The sequence below is a fragment of the Balaenoptera physalus genome (assembly GCF_965194825.1).
Source record: "Balaenoptera physalus genome assembly, chromosome: 11".
Lineage (NCBI taxonomy): Eukaryota > Metazoa > Chordata > Mammalia > Artiodactyla > Balaenopteridae > Balaenoptera > Balaenoptera physalus.
In genome coordinates this window covers 58,958,824-58,973,709 of record NC_138896.1, presented here as the reverse complement: position 1 = coordinate 58,973,709, position 14,886 = coordinate 58,958,824, and the positions used below count along the sequence as shown (strand labels likewise).

At 45.3% G+C, this 14,886-nt stretch overlaps 2 protein-coding genes and 1 long non-coding RNA gene across 10 annotated transcripts in view; 1 reads left to right on the top strand and 2 right to left on the bottom strand.

Moving 5' to 3' along the window:
- CRTAP (cartilage associated protein) overlaps positions 1 to 2,606 on the bottom strand; it is a 33,877-nt gene extending 31,271 nt beyond the window's left edge. Inside the window, exon 1 of the mRNA XM_082411871.1 lies at positions 1,595 to 2,606. Coding sequence (XP_082267997.1) covers positions 1,595 to 2,065 — 471 coding nt within the window. The 5' untranslated portion in view covers positions 2,066 to 2,606. The remainder of the gene's footprint in view (positions 1 to 1,594) is intronic.
- Positions 2,607 to 6,635: 4,029 nt separating this feature from the next.
- LOC309637384 lies at positions 6,636 to 13,561 on the bottom strand. Of its 2 annotated transcripts, none has more exons than XR_014250506.1 (3): positions 13,068 to 13,561; positions 10,050 to 10,222; positions 6,636 to 9,180 (listed from the first exon to the last, which is right to left on the bottom strand). It is a non-coding gene; the product is annotated as an uncharacterized lncRNA (long non-coding RNA). The 2 variants fall into 2 exon arrangements; XR_014250507.1 differs by having other exon boundaries at positions 10,050 to 10,192; positions 13,068 to 13,554.
- GLB1 (galactosidase beta 1) overlaps positions 12,694 to 14,886 on the top strand; it is a 93,618-nt gene continuing 91,425 nt past the window's right edge. For 5 of the 7 annotated variants that reach the window (XR_014250498.1, XR_014250499.1, XR_014250500.1 and 2 more), the window contains exon 1: positions 12,695 to 12,864. Coding sequence is in view for 3 of the 7 variants with exons in the window: in XM_082411858.1 (XP_082267984.1) it covers positions 12,793 to 12,864 (72 nt within the window). In the remaining 4 variants the exon portion in view is untranslated. Of the gene's footprint in view, positions 12,865 to 14,886 lie in introns of all 7 variants that reach the window. The other 2 variants (XM_082411857.1, XM_082411856.1) reach the window with 2 other exon arrangements.

The following is a 14,886-nucleotide window of genomic DNA, read 5'->3' as shown; positions in this document are numbered from 1 at the left end:
TAAGGGAAGGTTCTGGTTTATTTATAAAATTCTAAACTTCTCCCTGCCCTGTAAGTGATCTCAAAATACTAAGACGGATGGTATTATACTGACTTTTTTTTTTTTTTTTGGCTGCACCCCGCAGCTTGCAGAATCCTAATTCCCTGACCTGGGATCAAACCCATGCCCCCTGCAGTGGAAGTGCGGAGCCTTAACCACTGGACCGCCAGGGAATTCCCTATACTGACTTTTAAGTAAGTGATTGTTACAAGACCTACAAAGGGTTTTGAGAGAAGCTATGAACTTGCTAACCTTTGAGGATGCCAGGATGGAGGAAACCCCTGCCTTCTGGTCACGTTGTAGCACTGCAGTCCCCTCCTCCCTACAGCACTTGTTTCAAAGTCATCTGTATATTAAAGAAATCAGAGCTTCCACTGTTCTCCAGGTTTAAAAATAAAACGTTTCCCCTTGATTATGTGACTCAAATTTGGCTCAGACTGTATTTGTATTTTGTAGAGCTGTAAAGCTCTACAAAAAAGAGAGGATTAAACGAGTCCTTTTTAGCGTAAAAAATACCACTTGTATGAGTCAGCCATCACTTCTGCATTTCATACATTCTGGAAATGTATTAATCTTATCCCCGTTCTATTTTAAAATTGTTTTTTTATTGCCAGGACAAACATTCACAAATCTGATACTTATATAAAACTGTAACCAGGCATAGAAATAACCCAGCTTTTCTCCTATTTAGGGTTTCTGCTATTTTATGGCTCATATGAATGCAACAGACTCGCAGCTCCGTTTCAGGGAAATATGAAAAACAGATCTTGCAGCCCAAAGACTGAAAGCAAAGTTTAAAAAATCGTTTTCGGTTAGAGAAAGTAGAAACTGGACTTTGAGAGGTCTCTATTGGCAAAACCCGGTGAAGACCCACCAAGCTAAAACCTGTTTATCCAGTAACAGGGAATTCAGCCCCTCTTAAAACTTGTGGGTCCCCAGAGCAAGGACTTAAAGGATAGAGACTGCAATTTGTGGCGATTTTTAGCCAGCAATCACAGGCAGAATGTAAGCAGCCACAAAAAGAAGGAAGACAACTGTGTTACATTCTAGATGAAGGACAGCCAGCCCAGAGCGCCAGCCCTGATGAATCACAGCGCTCAGCTTCTTCTCCTCCAGGCAGGGAAGTGTCCTTCCAAGGAGCCCTGCCCTTTCCTGGCCTTAATTTCCTCTTTAAAAGGGACTGGCCGGCTCCTCAGGTCCTCTTCAGCCCTATTACTGAAAGGCACCACTCACTTGAGAAATGGGATTTTAATGGTATATACTAAAAAAAGAGTCCGTCTTCAAATAACACTGTGCTAGGCGTTCTATGTACGTTCTCCGCCTCAGAACAACACTTCAAGAAAAGTATTTTCATTTCTACTGAAGACGAAGAATAGGGAGAACAGGATTTGAAGGCGTCCTTTGGCAGCGCGGGGTGGGAAAGAACTAAGTCAAGAAAGAGCGGTGGGACGCGGCCCAGGACCCATGGACACAGCCTGGGCCTAGGGGCGGGGCCTAGGCTTGGGGGCGGGGCGGGGCCTAGGCTTGGGGGCGGGGCGGGGCGAGGCGGACTTGCCTTGAAGTAGGCGAACTGCAGGAACTTGTAGGGCTCTCGGCGTTGGAAGTCGGCCAGCACTTCGCGGCTGGGCTGCGACTGGCGGAAGGCCGGCAGGCCTTGCTTGCAGCGTTTGAGGCAGTGCGCGCGGCGCAGCAGGCCCCCGAAGAGGCGCAGCTCCGGGTAGCGCGCGAGGCCGGCGGCGGGCTCGGGCTGCGGCGCCGCGCTGCAGTTGCGGTGGCAGAAGGCCTCGCTGTCGCGTAGCAGGCGGTGCAGCCGCAGGCTGATCTCCAGATAGCCCACGCTCTCCGCCCAGTGCTCGCCGCTGTATTGGTCCAGCGCGTGCCGGTAGGCCGACTCGAGCGGCATCAGCTCGTCCCGAGGGAAGCTGCGGAAGCTGTAGCGCTCGTACTGGGCGCGCCCTGAGCGCAGCGCGCAACCAGCGCACAGCAGCGCCAGCAGCGCCGCGGCCGCCCGGCGCCCCGGCTCCATCGCTCCCGGCGGAAGGAAGGAAGGAAGGAGGGGTGCGAGAAGGAAAGGAAGCGGGAGGACTGAGCGACGCGGCGAGCCGAATGCTGGGGAGGCGGGGACGCCAGCCTCCGGCCCGCCCAGTCCGGCTGCCCCTCCCCACCCAATCCGGGGGTCCGGGCGAAGCTGCCCGCGCGGAGCGGGTGTCCTGGGGAGAGGCGCTGCCCTCTAGTTCCTGCACGATCTAACCCGTCATCCCGGGCTCCACTGTTCGCTCCTTTATAGAGGGCGGTCTGCAAGCCAGACGCGGCCCTAATGGATCACAGATCAGCGCTGCTTACACTTCAGAATCTCTTAGAGGACTTGTGAAAACGCAGATTCCTGGACCGTGACCCCAGAGTTTCTCATTCAGCAAGTCTGGTTGGGATGGGGGTCTGAGGATCTGCGATTCTAACCGGCACCCTGATGAGACTGATCCTGCGGGTCCACGGCCTACACTTTGATGGCACTGCGACGACCTTAGATTTCAATGAGAAAGACAATGCATTAATAAAATTAATAAGGATGTCAGTGGCGCTTTGTAAACTATTAAGCTAATCAAGTTGGAGATGCACACACCTTATGACTGCCATTCCACTCCTCAGAATACGCTGGAGAGGGAATTCCCTGGCGGTCCAGTGGTTAGCACTTGGCACTTTCACTCCTGAGGGCGCGGGTTCAATCCCTGGTGGGGGAACTAAGATCCCAGGAGCGGTGCGGCCAAAATTTTTTTAAAATTAAAAAAAAACCAATAAATAAAAGAATACGCTCGAGAAACTTGTATGTGTGCATCAAAAGATGCGGATAGAGGGGCTTCACTGCGGTCCAGTGGCTAAGACTCCGCACGCCCAATGCAGGGAGCCTGGGTTCCATCCCTGGTCAGGGAACTAGATCCCATATGCCGCGACTGAGAGTTCACATGCTGCAACTTAAGATCCTGCACGCTGCAACGAAGATCCTGTGGGCCGCAACTAAGAGCCAGTGCAGCCAAATAAATTAATATTTTTAAAAATAAATAAATAATTTACAGAAAAATTAAAAGTATAGTGGAAACAATTCCTGTATAGCCTTCATCCACATTCACAAATTGCTAAGTTATGCCACATTTCCTTTCTCTATATTTATCTCTATGTTTTTTTCTGAATCATTTGAGAGTACATTGCATACATGAGGTCACTTACCCCTTAATCTTTTAGCATTGATATGTATGTCCTAAGAACTAAACTACAGACAATGATCAAATTCAGGAAACTTAGCATTGATGGAAGACTAATCTATATTCCCTATTCCTGTTTTTTCAACTGTCCTAATAATGTCTTTTACAGCACTTTATCCCCCTGGTCAGGATGCGGTCCAATATCTGGTGTTGAATCTAGCTCTCTCTTTTACCTAGTATTCTGGAATCTGAACCTTCAGCTTTTCTTGTCATACCATTGACACTGTATAAGAATACAGGCCGAAACAACAATGAGATCCACTACACACCTATTAGAATGGCCAAAATTCAAAATACTGACAACGCCAAATGCTGACAAGGATGTAGAACAACAGGAACTCTTCATTCATTGCTAGTGGGAATACAAAATGATACAGCCACTTTGGAAGACAGTTTGGCAGTTTCTTACCAAACTAAACATACTCTGCCATACCATCCAGCAATTACATTCATTGGTATTTACTGAAATAAATTGAAAACTTATGTCCACACAGAAACCTGCACACAAATATTTATAGCAGCTTTTTACATAATTGCCAAAACTTGGAAGGAAACAAGATGTCCTTCAATAGACGAATGAATAAATAAACTGTTGTACATCCAGACAATGGAATATTACTCAGCACTAAAAATAAATGAGCTATCAAGCCGCAAAAAAGACATAGAGGAAACAAATACATTTTACTAACTAAAAGAAGCCAATATAAAAAGGCTATATACTGTATGATTCCAACTATATGGCATTCTGGAAAAGGCAAAATTTTGAAGACAGTAAAAGGATCAGTGGCTGCCAGGTGTTGGGGGGAGAGAGGGATAAACAGGCACAGCACAGAGGATTTTTAGGGCAGTGAGACTATTCTGTGTGATACTATAATGGTGGATAAATGTCATTATACATTTGTCAAAACCCACAGACTGTGAAATACCAAGAGTGAACCCTAATGTAAGCCATGGATTTTGGGTGATTATGATGTGTCAAAGTAGCCTCATTGGTTGTACTCAATATACCACTCTGGTATGGGATTCTGATAGCGGGGGAGGCTGTGTGTATGTAGTGGTGGAAGGTATGTGGAAAATCTCTGTACCTTTCACTCAGTCTTGCTGCAAACTTAAAACTGCTTTAAAAATTAAAGTCTATTTTAAAAAAGAACACAGTCCAGTTATTTTATAAAAAGCCCTTCACTGGGGTTTCTCTGATGTTTCCTCATGATTAGATTCAGATTAAGCTCTTTGGACTAGAATACCATCCTTCTCGGCTGTCACAGGAGGAACACACTGTCTTACCTTGTCACCTTATCGGTGACATTAATTTTGATTACCTTGTTAAGGTCGTATCCATTTTCTCCACTTCATTTTTTTTCTTTTGTAATTAATAAGTGTTTTGGGTATGATACAGCAGCACAGTTCCTAATAGCAGAAAGCAGAAATAACCTGTCTAAAAACAGAAGAGTGGATTTTTTTTTTTTTTTAGAGAGAGAGGATGTGTGCAGAGGAGAATATTTTACAGCAGAGGATAATAAAAGAATTACAGGTACACATAACAACACAGTTCAACCTTAAAAAGAAAAAAAGAATGATTCCACTTGTCTAAAAGTTTAAAAATATGCTAAAGTACACAAAATATTATTTAGGAATGCAAGTAATACAGTCTTATTTCATACAAACACGCAGGGTAAAACTGTAATGAAAAAGGAGCCATAAACAAAAACTTTGGAGAGTGGTTTCCTGTAAGGTGGAAGGAAGGACATGGAATTGGCAGAGGGTCACAGGAGGGAGAGGGGATGCGAGTGAGTATGGGAACATTCACTGCATCATTTTTTTATGCCATACATATATTTTAAAGATATTATTTTACAGTTCTTTGTTATTTTAAAAACAATTTTTAGGGGAAAAAATTGCAATGGTGATGTAAAGAGAATGAAACAAGTGGATGGGATGGGGGAGGGTGGGAGATTGCATGAGGAGGTGATGTCTGAGCAGAGACCTGAATGGGGTCGTGGAGGTGGTGGGGGGAGGTGGGAGTGGGGGGAAGCCTGTGGAGAGAGCTGAGCTGGGACGAGAGTTTACCTGGTCCCCTGGAAACTCCTGCCCAATCTGTGACCATCTTGCTTGGGGCTTGATATCCTTAATGTACGGAGAACATGAAAAAGTCAATACCCCAATTCCAAAACAGACACACAAAGGGGCCAATAAACAGAAAAGAGTTCAGTCCCACTAACAAGAAGTGTACCCTCTTTTTTTCTTCTCATCTGGCTTCCTCTCTTGTCCTTGACGTCAGTTTAAGTCAACCTGGTGTGGTTAATGGAGAGAAACTGTCATACGTGCACTGTGTCCTCTGCTGAAATATCATCTGGTATTGGTCACCACTAAGGAGTCAACCTCATTATCTTGGCCCAGCCCCTCCAAGTCCATCAGCTCTATGCCACTTCCAGGGCATTCTGCTTTGAGAGTGGGGTTTGGGAAATCTCTGGGAGCTCCCTGAAGCCCAGGCTACCTCCACATATCACAAGCCGGTGGCCCACAGAAGATGGCTCTGGAGGAGGAGACAAGAAGGGTACAAGAGACGGAGAGAAGGCTACTGTGGCCAGAGTATAAAGAGTGGGGGAGGGACTTCCCTGGCGGTCCAGTGGTTAGGACTCTGTGCTTCCACTTCAGGGGGCCCGGGTTCCATCCCTGGCCTGGGAACTAAGACCCCACAAGTCACACGGCACAGCTCCCCGCCACTAAAAAAAAAGAGTTGGGGAGAGACTGTGGGGCAGCAAAGGTTAACTGGAATTGCCTTTGAGGAGATGGTCGTGGGTGGGCAGGTGGAGGTGGAGCGAACAGTTGCTTCCCATGATAATTCAACACAATTTATAAATGGAAGTGAAACTAGACAATGTCTACAGTGGCTGACCCCTGCTTCTGGGGTCTGTTCAGCTTCACTAGAGCTGTGTCCAAGAGTGTCTCCTCCCTAAAAGGAGCCAGCGTCCCCCAGGTGACTTTAATGACAAATTCTCTTTCACATCATGAATTTATTCATTCTTTCAATACACTGCTCAGCATCTACCTTATACCAGGTCCTGCCCTTGCCACTGGAATGCAAACATGAATCAGACATATATCCTCGACTGAAAGGAACTTCCAGTCGAGTAGAGATAAGACATCTATATTTTTTTCATTTGTTCCATTAACCTATAGTGAACCTATAGGCACTGTATTAAATAAATATCACCTCTTTCCTAAGGGAACTCAAAGTCTGGAGAAGACATAAGTAAACCTTCAATTACCCACCACCAGAGCTGGAAAGAGTGCTGTGTGGTTCCAGTGGTTATGACTCCACGCTTCCACTGCTGGGGGCCTGGGTTCAATCCCTGGTCAGGGAACTAAGATCCCACAAGCTGTATGGCGTGCCCCCCACAAAAAAATTAAATAAATAAAATAAATTAATTAATTAAATAAAATAAAGAAAGATGAGGGCCTGAGTTAAGGCACAGACCATAAAGGGCCATAACACAGAGAAAGATAAATGTCATAAGTTAGATGTAGGTAGAGTGGTGTGGAAATTGTTAGAAGGAAAGAACTCCTTCAGCTAGTGCAAGCACTGATTACTTCATTACAAAAGAGGTATTAAATCTGGGACTTGAATTGGGAATGAGTTGTGACCTATGGTCCTAAAAGCAAAATCTAAGAGGACATCCCCAAAACCCACAGTTAGAGAAAGTTCAAGAAATACATACAGGCAACGGTAGGCTGCAGAGCAATTTCTTCATGTTCAACAAATAATTATCTTATCCTGGGCTAGAAAACGGAGGCTGAGGCAAGAATTAAGTGCTCATTCTTTATTTGGGAGGTAAACCCATGACAGTGGAAGAGAGAGGAGAGGCAAAGAGGGAAAGGAAGGATGAGACGCAACACAAAGTAATGTGTTACCACACTGGCTACGGCTTCAGAACAGCCTTGGCATGTGGACCCACTAGACTACTGGAATGTCTCTGAACAGGCTATACAGAGAAACCACTCCTTGAAATAGTTGATCCGAGGGAAGAAGGGAGAGGTCATCTATTTACTGGCTCTTTTCCTCCTCTGATTTCTGTTGCACTATGGTTCTCTACGGGGGAGTGAACTTGCCTGCCCTTCTGGGTTGCACCACCCAGCCTCTGGCAGCCACATAGGAAGCATGGTGCTTTGTTCCAGTGAGTGCAGAGGTGTGTAGAGGAGCCAGAAACTCCAGACGGTTGGTTTGGGGCAGAAGATGTGCTGCCAGGGCAGCTGGGGGGAACAGGAAGCCTAGAGCTCTGGAGACAAGTGACTAGGGAATCTGAGGCATCACACAGATCATGTTTGATATAGCAGTTAGAGAGGTTGTGATCAAATTACCATGGAAACTCTCTGACCCAGAAGTTGCAAACTTAAATCTCTCATGGGGCCTGCAGGCCATGTCAAAAGAACAGTGGACCAGATGGAGATCGTTGCCAACTGGAAGAACCTACCTGCCTAAAGAATGTCCCAATGCATATCTCTGATCTACTGTTACCCTGGTATGGCCAGACCTTCTGATCTTTGAAGAGAAACTGGAAATCCAGATTATGTAAATTCCCCTGATTAAATATTGACAATTCCATTGATTATATAAAATTTAAGACACCGATGGGCCAACATGGTGACTGTCAAAACAAATAGCCCTCTGGCCATATCTAGTTGTAACCTTCGATTGAGCTAGAAAACTACTGTGATCATTCAGAGACATGAACCACGGCTGCAGATGTGGATATAAAGACAGAGAGGGCTAAATCCGGGGGCCCACACGAAGAAGAAACAACAGGCCTAGATCAAACACGAAGGGGAAAAAAACAACACTGCAAAGAAGCAGCTGGGAGACCCTAGGGAAGCAGATGCTTTTGCCAGATAGTGAAGGCGAAAGAAGATAGGAGAGAGAGTGTTTAAAACAAAGTCATTTTTCCCCCCCACTAAGGCCGGCCTCACTTGGGGCATTTGTTTTTAGATCTCAGACTCCTGAAAGGGAGTTCGAGGACATGGTGACAAGGGCATCCTAATGCTCATGACTGTCAAGAGGGATGGGCCAGTCCTGGGACACAGCTGTTAACTTTTATTGGGATTGTGGGGAAACTGTTGTCCAATGATTTCACAATTTTATCTTTTTATTGTTTCATAACCATACCCATCAGTTGGTTGCACAATTTAACCCCAGGATACAGGTCTTGGGACTTACTGTATCAGAAAACTCAAAGACTCGTGAGAAGCATGAGGAATTGCTGCACATCAGAATTGTCCACATCTGTTGGCAGGAGGCTTTATTATTTATTTTTTAAATAACTTTTTATTTTCATATAAGAATTGCTATATGCCCTTTACCTAATTCATCAATTGTTAACATTTTGCCTTATTGCCCTTATTTGCTCCATAATCATGCACATCTAATAATATGTATATTATGTATTATGTATAATTTTATATATAAACATATACATATGATCATTTGAGAGGAAGTTGCAGACATTATGCCCCTTTACCCCTAAATGTTTCAGAGTGTATTACCTTTTTTTGTGTGTGTGTGATTTTTTTTTAACAATTTTTTTTTTAAATTTATTTATTTATTTTTATTTTTGGCTGTGTTGGGTCTTCGTTGCTGCACGTGGGCTTTCTCTAGTTGCAGTGAACAGGGGCTACTCCTCGTTGTGGTGCACGGGCTTCTCATTGCGGTGGCGTCTCTTGTTGCGGAGCACAGGTACTAGGCGCGCAGGCTTCAGTAGTTGTGGCGCACAGGCTTAGTTGCTCCGTGACATGTGGGATCTTCCCGGACCAGGGATCGAACTGGTGTCCCCTGCATTGGCAGGCGGATTCTTAACCATTGCACCACCAGGGAAGTCCCAGAGTGTATTTCCTAAGAACATAACCACCGTATTGTTATCAAAATTAGAAAATTTAATCTTGATACAATATTATTTTCTAATCCATAGTCTATATTCAACTTTTGTTAATTGTCCCAATAATGTCTCTTGTAGCAATTTTTTTTCCTGGTTCACGATCCAATCTGGGATCATGCACTGCATTTAGTTGTCATTTCTTTTTAGTGGAGGCCTTGTTTTTTCCTTGCTTTTAACATCTATCATTTAGTATTCCTAAAACCTATTGCAAATTACAATCATTTTAATAGAACTTTAAAAATATTAGAAATGTAAAGTTAGATAAATTTTTACACTGAAATACAGATCATAACTGACACTGGGGGACTTCCCTGGAGGTCCAGTGGTTAAGACTCTGAGCTTCCAGTGCAGAAGGCTCGGGTTTGTTCCGTGGTCAGGGAACTAAGATCCCACATGCCAAGCGGTGCAGGCCAGAAAAATAAAAAAAAGAAAGAAAAGAAAAGAACTGACACTGGAACCTGAGGAAAGCTCTGTTAGGACCACAGTGGAAAACAGGTCATTCAAAGGGAGATTGATTCTTGTTCTAAAACTTTATTTACTTATTTATTTTTAATTTTTGTTGGAGTATAGTTGATGTACAATGTTCTGTTAGTTTCTGCTGTACAGCAAAGTGAATCGGTTATACATACACATATATCCACTCTTTTTTTAGATTCTATTCCCATATAGGTCATAACAGAGTATTGAGTAGAGTTCCCTGTGCTATACAGTAGGTCCTTATTAGTTATCTATTTTATATATAGTAGTGTGCATATGTCAATCCCAATCTCCCAATTTATCCTAACTTGTGCAAAGCCCTGTTAGGATAGAAAAACAAAGTTTTTACCTGTTATTGGGCCGCATATGTCTCTTCCGTTCATTGTTCTTAGGCTACTGATGAGGCCTCTGTGCTTCTCAAGCCACCTTTGGTGAAGGATCACTTTTGTTTCTGCGATTATCAGTGCTCTTTCCCATCTTTCAAGGACTGATCTGGTTGTACAAATTTATAACAAAAAATTACTAGAAAAAAGAAATAAAAATAGACATAAAATTCACATCTAATTTTTTCATTATTAGATGCAACAGACAAACTTTCTCAAATTGCTGTAAGTTTCCAAATACCTACTCTGAATTTCTGTACTTACCTTATGTCACTGGTCCTCGGACCACACTTAGAGTAGCACTGGTCTATATCAGAGCATGCCGCATATATAGTTGTGTATGTGGACATCTTTCTACTGGAAGTGATTCCCTATGGGGTGATAGCCTTCTCAAGGTCATTTCATATTCCCCACAACCTGGAGCAGGAGGTTTACACACCAGCACACACTCTATATGCACACTTGGACAGGAACTAGAAATAAAGTAGGCACAGAAGCATGGCCTTGTAAAAGTAATTCGGGCTCTAATAAACTATAGTGGAAAAGAATATGAAAAAGAATATATTTTGCTGTACACCGGAAACTAACACAACATTATAAATCAACTATACTTCAATTAAAAAATAAAAATAAAAAATAAATCGGGCTCTAAAGTCAGGCAATGAGGGACTTCCCTGGCTGTCCAGTGGTTAAGACTCCGTGCTCCCAGTGAAGGGGGCTCGGGTTTGATCCCTGGTTGGGGAACTAAGATCCCACATGCTGCACAGCAAGGCCAGAAAAAACCAGAAAGCAACAGAAAACAAGTAAAGGACTAAATGGCAAATACCCTTGTAACCACCCTCTAGTTCAAGAAACAAAACTTTGTTGCCCTTCCATGGGGCCCCTCCCAATCTCAGGCCCTCACCCCCACAAGTAACCACTATTCTTGACTTTTATAATCGTCACTCACAGTGTTAAAATCCAGACTAAGTTTTAAAAAGATGCACAAGTTGTAAAAAATAGTGCTAAAGAAAAAAATTATTCTGACACTTGCTAAAATGGTAAGGAAGACTTCCTTCAAGATTTTTTTGTAATAAGGGTCAACTCTACTGCCATAGGTGGGGAGGGATGGGTCTCAATTCTAAGTACAGCAAAGATAGCTGGGGATTTACAGCCAGCAGAGAGAAGGAAGGGCTTGTTGGTGAAAAATTATAAGAGGAGATCTCAAGGGATTCTTGCTAAGGGGAGGTCAAGGACTTAGATGTCAAAGAGAGGTGGGGTGGGAATGAGGACCTTGATCAGATAACAAGAATTGGGGGATTGTTCCTAAACTGACTTAGCAGGATTCTTTGCTAAGGCTGGACAATGCAGGGCCGGCAAGGACAGGACAGGCACAGAAGGCCAAGGTCCAGGTCTAGAAGAGTCTAAAAGAGTCTCTAGTCAGAGGAGCCTAATTAAAGTTTAGTCTAGGAGTCTGTCAATAGACCGCATAATTTAACCGTACATTTGTTTTTTTGTTTTGTTTTGTTTTTGGCTGCGCCCTGAGACTTGTGGGACCTTAGTTCCCCTACCAGGGATCAAACCCAGGCCACCACAGTGAAAGCGCCGAGTCCTAACCACTGGACCACCAGGGAATCCCCTAACCCTACATTTTTATTTTTCAAAACTAAGTTAACAATATAAAAGTCGAAAATATTTAAAATGAGTGAATTTTGTGGAATGTTAATTATAACTCAATAAAGCTGGAAAAATACATATATTTGAAATCGATTTCCCTAAAGGCGCCTTCCTCTGAGAAAAGGGGGATTTTCAGAGAGTTCGGGGAACTAGGTAGGAAAGACTTAACTTCAGACTCATATCTAGTGGTTAACCAGCGGTCCTGGACACGTTAACTCACAGAGTAGAGACTTCGTTTTCACGAGTGTAAAACTTGGATAAAACTTGTATTTTATGCTCAGTTGACAGATCTGCGTCATCGTAGGGATGTTGAGAGGCTCAAGTGCAAAACTGAAAGATGGGAGGTGTTGCTACTCTTATCTCTCAAAACCCAACGATGAGATAAAAATTCCGAAGCCCCTGGTGCTTTGAGGGTTGGCATTCGGAAAGATTTCGCCACAGTTGAAACACACCTCTAAATATATCAATAACCTGGAAAAGTGGTTCTCAAACTTTAGCATGCATCGGAACTACCTGGAGGGTTTGTAAAAATACAGATTTCTGGATCCCACCCCTAGAATTTCTTGGGCGAGGACCTGCTATTTCCATTTCTAACACGTATCAGAGACAGGATTGGTCTAGGGAACCACACTTTCCAGGCCCCTGGTTTAGTCTTCCGGACAGCCCCGTAGGCAGGGCTGGGAGTCCATCTAGCCCACTTAGGTTTATCTGGCCTCAACTTCCCTCTTCTGTCCTGTCAAGGGAACCAGGGAGCAAGGAGACCCCTGTTAAAGGCCAACCCCGAGGCGCGTTATCAAGCTGCTGACAGCCAGGCCTCCTGAGGGTCTTTGCAAAAGGCCCCTCCCTCCAGCGGAGGCCTGCCGGGGCCAGATAACACCATCCTGCTGTCACGCGGCCGCGCTGGGCCCCAGGCTCCCGCCTCCCTGGGCTCAGGGCCCGGCGGCCGCTGGGCGGAGCCGGCGCGGGGCGGTGCCAGGCCGCGGGTCCTCAGTCAAGTGACACCCGGCGGCTGCCCGGGCGCTGACTGTGGAGCCAGGAGGCCGGAGGGTGGATATGCCGGGGGTCGTTCGCATCCTCTCCCTGCTGCTGGTGCCGCTGCTGCTGGGCTCTGCGCGTGGCTCGCACGTAAGTCCACAGGACCCCCGCGCAGGAATGATGGATAGCGGACAGGCTGGCGGGGGACCGGGCTGGTGCTGCGGCCACCTGGGGTCCCAAAGGGCGGAGGTCCTGGGACCCCAAGGCGCGCCCGGGCCCGCAAGGCAACCGGGGGAGCTCAGGCAGGGGGCTGAGCCGGCAGAGGGCCGGCCGAGCGGGGCGAGCTTCCTTACCGGTAGCTCTATCGCTCGTGTGTTCCGCCCCTGCCGCCTCTTTTCGCTGGGACCTACTTCCTTATTGGTGCAATGAGGGGCTGAGATGAGGTGCTTTCCAGCTTTGCGGGTTTCCGGGAGGGGAATTCCAAGTAGCGCGCGTTCTTGGAGGGCGCCTTGGGCTCTGGCTTGGCGCGCCCTCCCTTGCCAGCGCTCTGCGGAGCGCTCCGGAAGGAGAAAAATGGGGTCAGGAGAGGCCCCCACAATGGGAACATTGGATTAATTACCTTCGAGGTGTTCTCTTTTCGGACATTTTGTGCCCTTCTCGGCCCTTCCCGCCGCCTACTTTTAAGGCTTGGATTTTACAAACCTTCAGGGTTTGGCGGCGGGCAAGAGGCAGGCTGCAGGTAGCCGCCAGCGTTGCTGGAGGGAGGTCTGGCGGGGCGAGGTGCTGGGCGGTGCGGGGCGTTCACGATTGCGGGAGAAGAACTACAGCCTCAGTCCACCCGGCAGAGCTAAGGCAGGGGCGGAGGGAACTCCGAATCGCTCCTGGGAAGGTCAGCATCACGGCCTTGGAAAGGTGGGGTGGATCTGAGGGGGGATTGAAACGGGCCCCTGTCTCTCTACACGTTCAGGGAACCAACTTTGGTTCCTCCAGAGTTCGGGTGGGCTAAGTCTGGGACTTGTTTTATAAGTGGAAAATGGTGAACTTTGACTTACAAATTACACCTTTGATAAAAGGCTTTCAGTAAAGTGCGTAGGGCAGGGGGGAAAAATATATATATACACACACATATTTATCTTAAACCGAGGTTGAGAATCTTATTTGGAAAACAACTGTTGAAAATATTTTCATTTGAGGTTCTTCTTGTGAAAAGGTCACCTCAAATGACTATTTGCTAACCTTTGTCTACCTGGGTCTGTGCTTCCCCTGCCCCAGTTTTTTGTCTGGGAGCCCTGGAGTGGGAACTAGCCAGCTATGAGAGCCACAAGAGAATAGTTCAAGGGTTCAGTGGCAGAGAAAGATGGGGAGAAGGCAGATCTTAACCAATATCTAGGAGGGTTGTGAGACGGGAGGGTTAAGGATTTATGGAGGAGGAGCTGGGGGACAAGGCAGCCTGCCGTGTCGCGGTTGCTCATTATCCTTGAGCAGCATCAGTCACAGGGGCTGCCCTGTGACTGCCAGGAGGCTGTCTTCACCCCAGGAATCCTTATGTCAGGTGTCTAGGTGTCCCTCCTGGGCCTAGAGCTGAAAAAGATACCAGCCGACTAGCTTTCCATGATTTCCTTCTTTACATTTATTTACAACAGCGGTTCTCAAACATTAACTGTCCTAGAAGTTAAAACCGAACATTTAAAAATATTTATTAACTTACTTAAGAAATCATAAAATCATTGTATGTTAATAAACTTTATATATTTCTTGAAAAATAATATTTCTTCCCAAATTTTAGGGCGAAGAGTGACATTGTACATTTTTGCAAATCTCTTTCATGTCTGTCTTAATAGATGATAGTTGGATTCTCATAGCTACTTCTGCATTCAGTCTTGCTATATCACATGTCATGTAGCCTCTGGAAAACTTCACTGTACACTCATGAGAGAATGATTATGGCTTAGTACTGTTTTTGAAAATAGTTTTGACTTAATGGACCCCCTGAAAGGGTCTCCCTGGACCACACTTTGAGAACCGCTGGTTTAGAATAATGTTTTTCTTATTATAAAAGTTCATATGCATTATGGAAATACCTTAAACATACAGAAAACTGTAAGAAAATGAAACTGCCCATCCTGTTATAATCCAGCGTGTTTGTATTTCAATAATAAAATGTAGCAACTG